The sequence below is a fragment of the Nannobrachium achirus genome (genome assembly GCF_963921795.1).
Source record: "Nannobrachium achirus genome assembly, chromosome: 5".
Lineage (NCBI taxonomy): Eukaryota > Metazoa > Chordata > Actinopteri > Myctophiformes > Myctophidae > Nannobrachium > Nannobrachium achirus.
In genome coordinates, this window is record NC_137814.1 from 54976374 (window position 1) to 54993456 (window position 17083).

Below are 17083 nucleotides of genomic sequence, written 5' to 3' on the forward strand. Positions count from 1 at the left end.
AATAACAAAAAGGGCTGGATAGATTAAGGCTGCATACGTGGCAGTAACAGTAAGCATCTTTTTTAAACTATTTTAACAATGAAAGAAGTATAATGCAAAAACACACAAAAGGCTTAAACATGTACAGACATACTTGAACGCGTATTTTAATTAATACAATTATGTTTTAACCAATCTGTAAGGTAGAATTATGTTAATAAAGCACATCTGCTCTTCCACTGAGAAATGTAAGGCCGTGACACGCTGACAGCGTCACTAGATTCAAGCGTCACTTGATGCACGTCAAGAAATCCCACCCTTCTGCGTTGCCTTGACTCATTTCGGATGGCGTACATAGATGCCTCCAAAATAGAACCGATCTTTTGAGAGACGCACAAACAGTTTTTGACATGTCCAATTGATGCCTCTGTTGTGGCTGCAGCCTTGGTAAACAACGGGCTCGCTCGTTTGACAACAGGCACGTCTTGGCGCTTGCAATGTGTCAGGGCCTTAGACCCTGCATGGTGTCGGGTATAGGGCATTCACGACTAGTGATTTTTAGTATTCGAATTATTCGACCTCAAAGTATTCGAATAGTCGAATATTCGACAGGACTGGCCAAACTGTCAAATATTAAGTAAGCAAGAGGCGAACATTGTAAAAATAGCTGATCTACATGCTCACAACAAGATCTGCTATTTTCACAATATTTAACTGCGGAACCGAGTCACAAGTAATACCTACAATTCCAAGTGCTTGGGGGTCCCCAGTCCAAATATGTTTATTTTTGTGGGTCACGGCCTAAAAGGTTTTGAGAATCCCTGGTATAGAGCATTTACAAATTCATCCACCAGGGGCATTGACAACTCATTCTTATGACTTCCTATCTAGCCACGCTTTATAAACTATATATATATAAGAGAAAACAATAAAAAAAATAAAGATACGTGAATATTCGACTTCGGTGAACAACGTCGAATAGTGACTTTGATATTAGAATATTCGAATATTTGGTGAATGCCCTAGTGTCGGGTAGTAGGAAACCTAATCAACTAGTACAGCCTGAAGATCACACACACGATTTCTCCCCTGGCCAAGAAATGTGGTCCTTCTTGCAAGGAGACACAATTTGGAATCGTTTGTAGGGGCACAATATACATATACGAATTACCCATTCTCCTCATTATGCTAGGTATAAAATGCTGAAACCACCAGTGCTTTTTTTGCTAAAGCTTTTCCCACAATAACAGGAAAACAGAAAATACTCTAGCACAGAGCCCTGAGAGACTCCACTCAACCATATTGGGATTTAAGTCATCAAGCCCGATTCACTCTTAGTCGCATGCCGGTGTTGTGCGTCCAAAAATAGCCGATCTACAACCGATCTCTGACATCGCAACAAAGTACAAATGCAGCCACAGTACCACAGTGGTTCTCAAATGTTTTAAATGAGAATTACGGATTAGGAGGTTTTCTCACCGTCCAGGTGTATTTTTTTCTTCATAACAGGCAATCTCGTCCATTCGCCTGAACCACAGCTCCAAACAGGAGCGGTGGGTTATAATGTGCTTATTTCTATCGCTCGAAAATCATTTTAGTTTTTCCGTAAATGTCTGTCGTACTGTACGTAATGACACTAGTCACTACACAGTGTCATTGTTGTGTACAGGCCACGGATCTTTGAACTCACGTTTGAAATCTCGTCTCGCGAGACTTCTGGGTGCGCACTGGGTCAATAGCACTGTGGTTGAGTCGGGCGACTGGACAAGATTGCCTGTTAGAAAGATGAGAAAACCTCCTAGTCCGGATTTCTCCTTTAATGTCAAGTACTCCCATAACTCTAGGAGTGTGCAAAATGGAACCAAACTGTGCAGACCTGTGAGGGTCCTTTGGGAAGCCCCCCCCCCCTCGAGTACCCCCGAGGGTTTTCGGACCCCATTTTGAGAACCTTAAACCTTTTCAGAACGGGTACACATTATTGTGTATCATTATTTTATGCTTTAACTATTGAAAAATAGCAGATATACAAGCTCACTGCGAGCTTGTAGATCTGCTATTTTTCATAAATCTTGAAAATTAGAATTTTGACCCGATTCTATAAGTGTCTTTTGAATCCTTCTAAGATTTTTGGAAAACCCTATGTTTCTATGTCAGCAATCTGGCCAGCCATCGTCTAAGAAAACGTCCTTTTCACTTAACTGGAGCTCAGTTAGTCTGTTCTTGAGACACTACTATGTCAGTGGTTCTCAAACCTTTTCATGTGAAAGACCCCCAAAATGATATGTATTTGGCCATGGACCCCCATCTCAAAATATTTAGTTCCAGGGACCACCCAGAAGCAACATTTTTGAAAATACATATATTCGCACACATTTTCACGACTTTTTCAAAAATAGCAGATCTACAAGCTCGCAGCGCGGCACTCGGTGCCGCGCTGTGAGCTTGTATATCTGCTATTTTTCACTGGTTAAAGCATTCAATAATTCTAGGCCTAAATGGGTTTAAACCTTACTTAAACCACATGGTCCACGAGAGAACACGTAGTGTGGCTGGCTGGTTCAAAGGTCGTCCGAATCCAGCAGCCTCGACTCCCAGTCCAGCGATATAGACCTGGACAGAGCATTAATCTTGGTGATGTGTGTTTCAGCACTTTAATTTGATACCCCATTAAAATAGATTCATGATTCTGTGACCCCCCCTAAGTTTGCTCCGGTCTCAGATGTAGCACAAAAGCCTGCAGCAACGGTGACTCCAGCTTATTGCCATCGTTTTAATGAGACATGTCCAGGGAGAGATTATAATATATTTTCTGTTATCAATTAATATTATTCATTTCCTATAGTGAAACAAATGTATCCTGTTTGAATGCTAATATGAAACTAAATCCTCATTTGTTATTGTTTTTCACAGTGTGCCACCGCCGCCGTAATAACTCAATAATTTATGTTCTTTGTAATGACCGTGTACTGTATGTTGGGCTTGCTGTTGTATATTGTACATAGAATCTGTGGAATAATTATTGAAATAAAGATTGTATCATAAAAGGCTTTTTTTTTTTTTTGCATCAAGCTCCTTAGCATCATCAATTATCTCAGATGAATAATATTAAATGTGATAGATAGCCACCACGATATTGCGAAATTATACCACATGGGTAGAAATACAAGAATTTGGAACTCTCCAACCCACAGACAAATTAATAGACCTCATGAAGCGAGTGCCACCACTCCGGGAACAGAATTATTCATGGTATTAGAGTGTGCAGCCCATATTTCTTACAAAGACAAATGCGTGCGCAATCATTTCAACGTGTGAGTGATCACTGAAGCCTGATTCACACTTCACCGAACTATGGCGTTACTCAACCCCCAAATAGCAGAGATCTACAAGCTCACAGAGCCGCCCAGTGTAGATCAGCTATTTTACCAGGCATATATGACTAGAACCATGAAACTGGAAAGGTGCAATTTTGGGGAAATTGCAAGTGTGGCTGCACTGACACGAGTCCCAAGGAATCCACTGGGAAATGAATTCCCTCTTACCAATTATATTGTAATATCGTGATATATCGTCAAGTGAAGCATGACCAATCCTGTCTGATGAGACGTTATGTTGTCCAAGGTATCTGGCCTTACAACCAGATAACTTCAGTTAACAGTTTTACTTTAGCTGGCATAAAAGTTCTCCTAGAGCAATAGGTATGCGATAACGTCTTGCTGCGCGGTCATTATGGCTTATATGGACACGACGGCTGCGAGGCGGAGCCGAGGGGAATTATCAGCCTGAAGTGTCCATATAAGCCATAATGACCAAGCAGCAAGACGTTATAGCACTTATTATCCGGCTAATACATAAAATTAATAATTTGACTCAAAACTAAAAACAACAAAGTATTTCCTTGTTTACAGACGGCTGAAAGTGCGTCCCCCCGAGCGCAACATGGTCGCCTTGGAAAACAAGGAAGTGCTGATCAAATAGAATCCATTTTCTGTTACAGCGTCGTCTATTTCTCGCCTCAAATGTTTTTTAAAACATTCTTCAGAGCAACGTTTGGTTGTAAATGACGCTGTGTGTGTTTACATGTCAGACATGTTGGATACGGCACTAAATCCACGCAGTGAAGCCTGAATACAGCCACTGCTCTGAGCCTTTGATTAGGCAGCGGTGAATTATAGAGCGGAGCGGTCATTATACGCCTATAATTCACCGCTGATTTCAGCGCTCGACCAATCAGAGTCAAGCATCCAAACAAGCCGGGTAATAATTACCAATAGCAACCACTCTAATTACACTAGAAAGATGCAATTCTGGGAGATTGCAAATGTGGTTGCCCTGATGCGAGTCATGAGGAATATGCTGGGAAATGTCATCGTTGCGACCATCAGTTACTATGAAAACCTCCACCTGCTGTCTGTCAGTCAGTCAGTCCCTCTGTCAGTCAGTCTGTCCATGCACGTCACGTCACACTTTTGGCCCTACTCTTATCTCCGGCACCGTTGCCCCTATCCATGCAAAACTTTGCACACACACTCCTTGGCTGACAAACCACAATCTCCGCCCCTGATTTCTCACATGCCCCTCTTCTAGCGCCACCATGAGGTTGCTTTTACTTACTGGTAGTACTACTGACGTGATAGGCTGGCGCTTCACCATAACTCCACATATGGGAACTAGAACTGTACTCTTCCGTCTTGTGCACAAGTAGAGCGCGCCATGAGTTGCGCTCACCACTGGCGTGTAAAGTGCCGCGCGGTAACACCAATTGGATGCAGCGCATCCATTTCCCCCGGTGAGGAAAAAACATTTTCACCCTTCAGCAGCGCCTAGAATTAGAACAGCGTAGTAGCGACGGGCGGGCCGGTGTGGGTTACTTCATTGAAAATAACGGGGCCGTATGTTTTGACGCACTGTGTCTTTGAAGTCTATGAACGTTTGTCACTGTTTCAAGTTTACATGAACCACATGACCGGCACTGTTTCTGACCTCGCATTAACGGAACTCTCTAATACAAGCCTCTGGACCAGCCTAATCGTTGTAATTAGGCCTATACCTATCAGGGGAGAGGAAAAAACTTGTAGCTTTTTAATGTTTTCACACTTTTAGTATTAAACACTGTCTGTCTCTCTCTCACACACACAAACACACGCACATACACGCGCGCGCGTATACACACACACACACACATACAGGTTTGGGTGTTTAGCTCAGCGCCACACACATGTCACAGGCTCCAGTGGCCGTAGGAGTTATGATGAAGCTTAATCTCGGCCCGAGTCGCTGTCATTGTCACCAAAACATGCTTAGCATACCTTGTTCACATTAATTGTGTGTCAATGCAGCAGAGGCCACTGGAGACGTTGCCAGCCTGGTAGTGGCGGCAGCGAGCCAGTGCCTGATCTCTCCTCACAGGAACGCTCTGAAAGGAGGAGAAAGCAAAACAAAAGCAGTGATAACAAAGAAGGCACATGCTCCGATGGCTCGCCAGGTTCTTTCGCAGCTAGAGATTAGTTTCCCTGCTAAGAATCTGCTGCCAGAGTTGCGGCCCCCACCACCCCCCTCCGCTCAGTCTTTTTTCCATTTTTCATTCCACAGTGGTGTTTAACCATCAAAGACCTGGAAGGCGCCCCGAGTCGCGTTCGATTTGAACCACTTTAACCGTTATTTTATGCTTTAACTGTTGAAAAATAGCAGATCTACAAGCTCGCAGCGCGGCACCAAGTGCCGTGAAAATGTGTGCAAGTCTTTGACCCAATCTTTGACCCGACTTCTAAAGTCGGGTCTTGACCCAATCTTTGACCCGACTTCTAAAAATCCTTCCTCTAAATCTGTTCTCAAACTTTTTCATGTCAAGGACCCCCAAAATTACATTTATTTGGCCGCAGACCCCCATCTCAAAACATGTTGTTCCAGGGACCCCCCCCCCCCCCCCCCCAGAAGCAGAGATTTGAGTTACAAAAGTTTGCTTTGAAAAATATATATTGAAAAATGTGCGCACATGTTCACGATTTTTCAAAAATAGCAGATCTACAAGCTCGCAGCACGGCACTCGCTTGTAGATCTGCTATTTTTCAATAGTTAAAGCATTCAATAATTCTAGGCCTAACTGGCTTAAATCTGCAACTGTCTGCTGAAAGCCTCTGAAATCAGCCAGGAGTTGGGGAGGGCAGCGATTAATCAAAATTCCTTCCTTTTTAATTCAGAGCCTTTTGCGTTCAGAGAGACAAAGAGTGCTTCAGATGAGTTTGCCTCGGGAAATATAACAGTGTTGGCGGTGGAGACGGTCCATAATAAAGTGCTTAACAGTGGTCATTTGTAAAGATTTTCTCGGCCAAATGGTCTTTTAACCACTTGAAGTATGCTTCATTGTACGTCAAATAGAGGAAATGGCAGATCTACGCTCGCTACATGTTGCAACAGGCCAGCTTGTAGATCTGCTATTGTCACCGAATGTTCTTCTGTTTTTGAGTGGTGCTCCTGGAAGGAGCTGAGCTCCAACATCTGGCTTTGTCCAAAGTTTGTTGTACGCCCAGCCCAGGGTCACATTGGCCAAGCTTGGCCTACATCTGGCCTACATCGTTGCACAAAGCACCCAAAGTTTGTTGTATGACCAGGATCGCGTTCCACGAAGCCAGGCCACATCTTTGCACAAAGTGTCCAAAGTTTTTTGTACACCCAGGGTCACAATGGCCCAGTGCCGTGGCTAGGTATAAGCAGTATAAGTGACCGCCTAGAACGCAATCTCAAGGGGGGTGCCGCCGACAGTTAATGAGCCACCCAAACCGACCCAAAACTGACTAAAAACACCCAAAAACCAGCAAAAATCTTGTGCGCGCGAGTGGAGAGAGGCGCATTCGAGAGAGCTAGCAGAGAGCGCTGATAAGGCTGGCCACGGGTCTGCATTGGCCAAGCTTCGCGGGACGCTTAATGAAACTAATAAATAGCACTGCTCACTTCACAATAGGTGTGATTTCTATTGCAGCATGTTCGGCTATTATGACATGCTCGGAATATAGAGACGCTAGAGTTCATGTGTTAAGCAATGTGCAGTTTAATGTATTCATGTATTTTTACAAATTTATGTTGTGTATGTCCTACTGTATATTGTAGGCAAGTTGTTAAGAAAGAGTGTATGATTGTTTATATTAATCAGTTCATGAAAAAGGCCAAAAGAAGCTGAACTCTAATCAACCTGAAACACTTCAAGCTACTCCAAAAATCTTGCCTGACACTTTGGGGTCTTACTAGAGTTGTGCTTCCCCTTTGGCTTCTGAGAACACAACCTTCCACTGGAGGGTGATGGAATGCATGGCAGAAGAAGCTTGTGGCGGAAGATTGCTTTCAAGATCTGCAATATGCACTGTCGAATGAGTAATAATCTTCACATGAAACGATGACACCTTAGAGTTTCTACTGCAACCAAAAACACATCTACTGCATTAAGTTCAATCGGGGCTACACTACACTGACTAGAGTTTGGTTAAAATCATCGCTGTGCACCCATTCACCCAACACCAACAGAAGAACAACTTCACCTCTATTTAGTAATTAAAGCAGAAAAGATAGACAGTGAAGAGTCTACACTGTACACTGAAGTTCTTGTATTATCTTTTCTCCTAATATCCTGGTTATTTTCTCCCTGCTAGGCAAGCAAGCACTGGAGCTGTCAGCACTTGCACAGAGTTGCATGTTTGCAGGAAGCCCTTTGAAAGTTATAATGACGGGGGTTCGGTGGAGGACCTACAGCACCACACAGTGGCTGCTCTGGGAAACTGCACCCTGTGATGCCTTGGTTTTGTACTGTATCACTTCTGGTCTGTCTGGAGGTACTGGGACAGACCAGACTCCAGATGCATTGTGTGCTCGTAGATCGGCTATTTTCAAATAGCCAAAATGTAATCTCTCAAGAACAGATTTAGTGCTACGCTAGAACTAAACAGAGAGAGCGCTGTTTTTCCCTTTTCTTTGAGATTGATAAGGCTGGTTGCATGTTTTGTAATAACTAGAATCTACAAAGTAGACTAACTAGTAAAGTTTTCAAATAATTGAAGTGGAGTAAAAGAAAAAATGCTGCCTCTGAGTACACTAGTGGAGTAGAAGTAAAAGTCTCGTAAATCAGACATACTCAAGTAAAGTACAAATACCGTAAAATTGTATTGTGGGGTAGAGTGCAGTAGTGTTTACATACGGTGAGCGATTTACATTATATTAGCCTATGAATTATTGTTTGGAGAGGAGGGGAGCGAGTTGCATTATATTAGGCAATAAATTGTTTAGTGACCTTTTTTAACCGAGAGAAACTAATCATTTCACTGAAAAAAACATTGGCCTGTGCCTAGGGCCCAGTTTCACATTAATACGGCCTGCTTCCTCAAACTTATTATCAGCACAATAAGTATCACCATGTAGAGATGCCTCTAGCATTAAGACATGCTTGCCTTAAGCCAAGAGGCAAGCTAGAGGCTTCCATGCTAGAGGCGGCCATGGGGAATGAATTGGATGCTGCCCTCCCTCCTCCCTCCTCCCTCCCCCCTCCTCCCCCAAGGGCATGCTAGCCTTTTCCATGTAATGTCTGAACGTGGCCTTAGAGCACGTGGTTCCCAAACCTTTTAGCTCAAGAGTTGACGGCAAACTGTCTCTCTTTTGAGACTTGTCTTGAGCCTCAAGTCCCAAAAGAGAGATTGTTTGCCCGGGACCCGCAAACTAGTGAAAATAGCAGAGCTCACAAGATCTACAAGCTCATCGATCTAAGCTCATAAATAGCAGATCTACAAGCTCACAACGTGGCTGCGAAGCGATCAGCTATTTTCACTTCTTTAGCTTTTATTATCTAGTGCCAATCCCGAGAAGACTCGTGAAAAGTACTCGAGTACCCGGAGTGCCAATCCCGAGTATACTCGTGAAAAGTAATATATTACTGTAACGGCGGTTACATTACCGAGTACAATGGCGGAAGGTCCGGAGCCGAAATCCGTCGCTGATTTCTCATCATCACGGCTCCACGAGCACAAAATAGTCATCCCATAACATTGAGGTGGACGGGGGATCTCATCTTTAATGTCCATTATCTCAAAACTACACTTTAGAAGCGAAGATGGAGGCAGATGCTCGCTTATACACATGTATAAAAGCTCCGGTCCGCCATTACACAACTCCACGTGGACTACGATCGCTTCCTGTGAATGACGCGATGACGTCAGACCGGAAGTGTTTACGCTGTGGACTTCTGGCCTTCAAAATAAGATAACGGGAGTGAATGCAGCCTGAGAGTGGCATCGTGGACTTTATAATCCGTTAATTTCAGGAGCACTAAATGAGTTAAATGTAGCTAGGCTATTTATGGAAATTATTGGATTTCTTTAATTTTATTTATCAAACACTTTTGAAAGATATTTGAATTGTTTTGAATAGTTTAAACCTTTTACAATGTTGTCCCTGTTCTCCTCCGTTTCGTTCCTACATGCTCACAGGTTCCCCAATTAGTTTTCCCCAAGGGCCGAATCATGTCTAGGGGCCGAGGGCCACAACATTGCAGTTCAGATATCGTCGTTGTCGGGTGAAAATCTTGTGTGTCCAAAACCATTCGTTTTGCATTTGTCATTTTAAAAATGATTTAAACTAGTGAAAACAGCCGATCTACAAGCACACAGCGCCTCGCACCACAAGGCGTTGTGTGCTTGTAGATCTGCTGTTTTCACTACTTTTGTGCGATGGCCTTGTATGATTTGCAAAAGAACGTACTAGTGTTGTTGCTGCTCTTATACCACCATTATTACTGGGGTTGGTGTGGGCCAGACAGTAGCCCCCCGCGGGCCGCCTATTATGGAACCCTGATGTAGGGTATTGTCACTATATTTCTGCCAGTAATATTTTGACAATTTGTTCGAATTGTTCAAAATAAAAACGTCTGCATCGTGTGTCCGGGTGTCCAGGAACTCAGCGCTCCCCCTGCACGTACTCCATGGATGGAGACATCATGCAGCCAAATCCTTTATTTTTGAAAAACAAATGAGTGGACCTGAACAGCCTGCACACATGCAAATAGAGCTGGTTGGGTGTGTTCCATCACCTGCCAGTATTTACATCCTCTGTGTGTGTGCGTGTGCGTGTGCGTGTGCGTGTGCGTGTGCGTGTGTGTGTGTGTGTGTGTGTGTGTGTGTGTGTGTGTGTGTGTGGCAAAAGTGAACACATTAAATGCATTATATAATTATTATTATCCAATTATGAATGTGAAATGGACCATTCAGCATACTTAGTTTTTATAGGCGTCTGTTAGTGTATTTTGATGCCAATACTTTTGTACACACAAATTATATTGTGGTAATACTTTTACTTAAAGTAACAACTTAAAGGAGTGGTTCACCCCCAAAATGACTTTTTTTGTATTGATTAGTCACGCCATGGAGAGTAGAGTTAAATAATATTCTTTGGTTTTTGTCACATTCCTAAGACAAAAATGTTATTTGAGTAAATTTATTGTTATCACATTTTTGTCTTGGCCCCCTCCTTTTTTCCCCCATCCACACCAAATCTGTTTGCCAAAAATAGACAACCTTACAAACGCACAACGAGCTTGCAGATTGTAGAAGTACTAACATTTTTGAATAAATGAATTCAAGTCTCTATGCCGTCTATGGGGTGAGTAATCCATAGAAAAAAGGTGATTTTGGGGGTGAACTTTCCCTTTAAATATACTGTACTCGAGTAAAATGTACTTAGTCACCATCCACCACCGCTGTATTCTAGTTTAGTGTTTCTAAACCTGTGGGTCGGCATTCTGCCCAAATTATTTTGGGGGTTCCCCAGATGATGTACGCAACATTGTCTTCTCTCTCAACAGTAAACAAACCAACATAGGCCTAAGTCTAAGTGTATAGAGGGTATCTCCACATTTCTAAAGTGACTATTTAGCAATTGGCCAAATTGTCAAATATTAGAGGCAGAAATTGTGAAAATAGACGATCTACATGCCCACAACACCTCGCAACGCAAGGCATTGTGAGCATGTAGATCTGCTAAAAGGTTGAGAACCACTGTTCTAGCTGTGCTGAGAGACAATGTACCCAACAACAATGTACTGTGTTCTAATCTAGAGTCAGTTCACTGTGTGCAACTGAAGGTCACAGAAAGGACTTCCCTCTACACAGAGAAGCTGAGTCATGATGGCAGTATGACAGCTCAACACCATACGCTGCGCTGTCTTAACTGACATGGCATTTAAGTGTGTCAGTATCAGAAACATCTTTTCATTGTTGTCCTCATTGCACTGTGATGGACGGGGAAGGGGGTCATTGGCAATTTTGTTGTTTCTTTTACACATTTGTTATATACTGTAGATTGTGGGGAGTAAGTATAGAGAAAATAAAGGATTTAATATTATTGAACCCGAAATCGCAGAACAGAAACTTAAGTAATGGCAGCTTGATCACGTTCAACCGGCATCCATATCATTATAGGCAAAATATTTCTAAGATTTAGATCTGCTATACGAGATAACGTCTACATGCGCAATGCGACGCGCTGTGAGCCTGTTACAGTAGACCGGCTATTTTCCCTGTGCGATGATAAAGTGGTTTAAAAGTCATTTACTCTACATGAAATAACCATCTTACCTTACCTTGTCGGTAGACTATGAGAAGTATGAATGCACAGAGAGATTCAGAGATTCAAAAAAGAAAAAGAAAAAAGTGTTATTGTTATAATGTTCAATCTAAAAAGATATATAGCCTATACTGTGTGTATATATATATATATATATTAAGACATTTTACTGGGGACCCCCTGGAACCCCCTTAAGGGCCCCTAGGGCCTCAAGGAGGGGTCCTTGAGGTTGGTATTGGACAAGGGGGATGTGGTCTGAGGTCACCTATACAAGCACCATACATGAGCATTCATCTGGCACTGATAAATGATGGAAACAGCAGATATGCAAACGGCAGGATGCAGGGCCTTGTCCTATTTGTTTATGGTCAGGATCTCTCTGTGGGTTTTATAACCATCCATTCTATCCAGCTTTTGAATCGTCAAATCAATGTTTCTCTGTCTCCCTCTCTGTCTATCTTGATGTTGAACATCTAATATTACTCAAAAACACTTTGGTATTTAAGTACAGAGATATTCTGACACATGTGTATCATGCTTCCACGTTAAAACACCTTTCCTCGAAGTATACAGTGCAGGGACGTGCAGAGAATGTTAGAGAGGCAGGGGCTGAAATTTCTTGGCGAAGATATTGAAAATAGCAGACCTCCAAGCTCACAACGCGTCGCGCTGCGACACGTTGTGAGCTTGGAGGTCGGCTATTTTCAGTACTTGATACCACACTAAACTAAGCATAATCAAGTCAATACTGGAGAAGTGGCGTAACAACATGGATTTCTACACAGAGAGAGCAATTCTTTCAACATAGGATGCTGCATTCAAGTTCTGGAGAGTTTGGACAAGGCAATTCTCTTGAATGCTGCCTTCAGGTATGACAGGGAAAGAGGGCATTTGCATTTCTTTCACCATAGAGAAAGAAACTGCATGCATGGTCTGGAGAGGGCACTTTTTACAGACAGATAAATGGGCAGGGTCCCCCTTTGATGTGTATATGTGTGCACGTGTGCTTGATACAGTGTTTACAACGATCCACTCTTCTATTCCTATAGACTCTTCGCCCTCCTGGCTCCCAAACTGTGGAATAAACTGTTGTTGCACTAGAACTACAGACTCGAACTACAGACTCACTCCCTAACTTCCGCTGTGGTCTGAAGACTCACCTATTCAGACTCCACCTTAGCCAATAGCACGTAGCACTTGCCTACCCTCAACGACCCTAATTTAGATAGCATTTTGAATATAATGTGTTATGTTTTTTATACTGAATAGGTGCTTGGTCCACCTGTTTTTCTTATAGATTTGCCAAATGTTTATTTCCATTTGATGTATCGATGTTGATGTACTGATGTACCTTGCTTATTGTAAATCGCTCTGGATTAAATTGTAAATTATTGTGAAGCATACAAAACCGAACCTCAGTTTGAACCTTGTTCATACTCATATTAACGATCATAATAATGCTGGGTTGGACAAAGCTCTCCCGGGCGTGTGGTGGTCATGCTGCCAGGGATGCCCCGTCTCCCCCGACAACAACGCTTTGCATACTGATTTCCATGTATTCCATTCATGTGGAGGAAAGCATCGTTTAGATGTTGTCCAGGCACTTACTCCTAGTATCCAAATAATCGCCGGCTGATCGTGACCCTGGCAGGACCATTATTTTCTCTCTCTCTCCCGCCTCTGAGGACACATGCAGACAATGGCCATAAAGTGAGTTCCTTCATATTTGATTCAAGGGCCCTTTTTTTTAACCATTTTCATCAGGATTCAACTTAAAACGGCAGCAATGTGGAAAACGCCAGGGAGCCTAGCGCTCGTAAGTCTTGTCTTGTCGTATTGCACAGTATATATTGTAGCGTTGTTGTCGGGTGAAAATGTCCAAAACTTTTACAATTTTTTTTTAAATGATTTAAAATAGTGAAAATAGCCGATCTACAAGCACACAACGCCTCGCACAGCGAGGCGTTGTGTGCTTGTAGATCTGCTATTTTCACTACTTTTGTGCGACACTTTTGTATGATGAAGCAGGGCCTTACTTTACAAAAAAACATACAAATTTGAAACTTGGAGATACGAGGTTTCTGCCCGACAGTGACGATAGCATAGGTCGTAAAAGTGTCTCCTTGCGTACCAATTGAATTAAATGATGAAATATTAATATACTAATTAATTCGTTATAGATGGCATATTTGAAGTGATTTACGAGTCAGCATGCATGCAGCAATATTTTATAGCAACCAGTGTGCATTTCACTGATAATTGGACTGGTGATAGATCTCCATGCTCTTTTCAAGGGTAGATTGTGTTGCTTTCCCAAGGATCCGCTGGACGACGTCGAGACTTGGAGCGAATCTGTGGACAAGGTCCTCGGCTGTAAAGGTGAGGACATTTTAAATGGTAAATGGTGCATTTATATATAGCGCCTTTCGGCGGTGTCGCACCAAATTCTGGGCCCTGGGTACAAAAGATTCACTTCAATTATTTTGTGCTTTAACTATTGAAAAATAGCAGATCTACAAGCTCGCAGCGTGGAACTTTTTGAGAAATTGTGAAAGTTTGTGCAAGTCTTTGAATATTTCAAATCCTTCTAAGGTCTTGTGAAAAACCAATGTTTCTATGTCAGTGGTGCTCAAACCTTTTCATGTGAAGGACCTAATGATATGTGGCCACAGACCCCCATCTCAAAATATTTAGTTCCAGGGACCCCCCCAGAAGCAAAGTTTGAGTTACAAATGTTTCCTTAAAAAATTACATATTCAACGATTTGCAATATTCAACGATATTTCACAACTTTTTCAAAAATAGCAGGTCGGTGCCGCGCTGTGAGCTTGTATATCTGCTATTTTTCAATTTACCCAAGGTGCTTTACAGCAACAAAGACACTTGGGGGGTTAGTGTCTTTATAACCATGATAGCGTCCCTGTTCTGGGCATAACGTCATGATAGAAGAACATTTGGTGGGAATAAGCGAACATTCGGCCGAAATAGCAGATCTAAAAGATCACGGCAAGACTTTGTGAGTTTGTAGATTGGCTATTCTCACCGAAGAGATGGTTTAGAGGGGGAAATGAAGGATAGTACAGGCCCCTGGGGGACCCCCGGTCGACAAATGATATGGTTTAAGTGGTTACATTTCTTCTTTGGGGGAGAACTGATTTTCTCTTGTCAAACGCAAGGCTGCTAAAAGACATGCACAATCCAGTTAATTGACTGGTAGATTGTGCAGACGCTGTTATCCTGTATAACTACTATACTACTCACTATACCGCTTAAAATAAAGTACATTTTAATTTGAATTCCTTGGTTTTTATTAGGTGTTGATGCCTTTTTATATAGTGAGGGTGCTGTTGTTGAATTGTGTTTTGAAACCCTTGAAACCCAGCATCCCTATTCTGGGGGGCGGGGCGTCGCACTGTCTGCGACATGTTGCGAGCTTGTAGATCTACTATTTTCTGAGCGCCACCAAGCATAAAATGACTTGTCTTTTAGTTCTACTGGATCTCTTCTCCACTCGTCCCTCCCTAACATTTTTGTCTATTTATTTTTATTTGTTAACGAAATTGTCAATATATTTAGTCATGATAGCTTAAGTAAGTAAGTAAGCCTTGCCGAGCCATGAGGTCCATAGAGTTTGATGTACAAGTAACACTCCCTGGACATGACGCTAGTATGTTGCAGGGACTTACTCCTATAATATATCCACCTGTTTCAGTGAGAATTTACTGTAGAATTATTTGTGGGACACTTCCGGAGAACAGCAGACATACAAGCTCACGTCGCGTCGCAGATGCAACCGTTGTGAGCTTGTAGATCACTCTTGGCTGCGGCGCCAGAACTGCCGCACTCCTTCTGCGCAATATACGATGGAACGTTGGAAAGTTGTGGATAATGCTGAGTGCCAAGCAGGGAGGAACACGGACACTCTAACCACAAGGCCACTGAGCTGGCTTAGTTTTTATTTTGTTTTCATTTAGCCCTAGTTGTCGTCAGTGATAAAAAGGTAGTCGACGAACATTTTTTGTCATAGTTTTTAGACTGATAAGTGGTTGATGTTGCCTGGCTCCAGCCAATAGACCCGCCCACTCTCTGAGTGGACTGCTTCTCTTGGTCTGCAATTGGCATATGACGCGCCTCTTTCTATGGTGTCTTGGCAAACCAACCAATGAAATCAATGCAAGACGGAGGAGGGGTGGGTCTAACTTTTGAAAATCAACAGAAACAGTGGAGGGAGGGGTGGCTCATGCACCAGAGCTCTTAATTGCTCCCTTTGAACTTCAAAGGGGTTCTGAACTGCAGTAATTGATTGAGCCATACAAGTGTCAATAGCTCGTTAGTGCTTCTCTCTAATCAATGAAACATCAAAGACAATGACTTGTTTGATGCCTGTTTTGTGTACAGTCAAACACAACCCCTCCCACCAGATCTCTTGTGATTGGGAATTTCAAATTTTAAATCCCCTCCCCTTTGAAATCTCTTGTCAATGGGACAATGTCAGACTCAAGCTCCAGCGCAGAGTCTGAAATCAGGCTATGGTTGATGTGTGACAATAGAAGTGTTTCTGGTTCTGATTCTGACAACCTCTTCTCCTCTTGTGTGGTCTACAGCCGGGCAGATCGCCTTCCGGGAGTTCCTGAAGTCGGAGTACAGCGAGGAGAACATCCTCTTCTGGCTGGCCTGTGAAGACTACAAGAAGATCAAGACCATCCCTGAGATGATCTCCACTGCAAACAGGATCTACTCGGAGTTTGTGGAAACAGAGGCTCCCAGACAGGTAAACAAACAGAGGCTCCCAGACAGGTAAACAAACATTATCTTCATTTGCACATTGCTATACTGCCCTAGAAAGCCAAAGTGCAGTAACTACTTTTTTTGGACACACCAACTTCTTTGTGGTCCCAAAGTTCAAATTAGCCTTCGTGATTTTGGAGGGTAAACGATTACTTCAAGAACAGATACTGTATATAATTAGTGTCACTTATATGCCGATATCAAATGTATATGCCGATATCTAATTTGGCTGACCAGTTGTAACACGTTTAAACCCATTTATCAGTGTTTTTTACTCCCTTTGAACTTCAAAGGGGTTGTTCACTGAGGTAATTGATTGGGCCATAAAAGTGTCAAGTGCTCGTTAGTGATCTCTCTAATCAATGAAAGCATCAAAGACAAGCTACCTTTGATGCCTGTCAGAGAGGGGAGGAGGAGTGGGGAATGTGTTTGTATACACACAGACTTGCCTAGTTTGCCTTTAAGTGGTGAACAATAAGGAGAGAGCAGCTTTAAGATGAGCAGTTGGACTCATATATTGTTATTGTTTTTCCTAAACCAGATCAACATCGACTGTGGCACCAGAGAGAACATAACCAAGAACATCTCCCAGCCGACCCTGACATCGTTCGACACGGCACAGAAGCTCATCTACAGCCTGATGGCCCGGGATTGTTACCCACGCTTCCTCAAGTCCGAGGTCTACCAGGGCCTGCTGAGGAGGGCGGAGGAAAGGTGA

General features: G+C 42.8%; 1 protein-coding gene across 1 annotated transcript; it reads left to right on the forward strand.

Annotated features, from left to right (window-relative positions):
* Positions 1-13363: 13363 nt before the first annotated feature.
* Positions 13364-17083, forward strand: LOC308286106 (regulator of G-protein signaling 21-like; the record flags this gene model as incomplete). Its single annotated transcript, XM_080727063.1, has 4 exons — positions 13364-13393; positions 13872-13956; positions 16182-16348; positions 16907-17083. The coding sequence occupies 4 exons, from the start codon at positions 13364-13366 to the stop codon at positions 17081-17083; spliced, it is 459 nt and encodes a 152-aa protein (XP_080583189.1).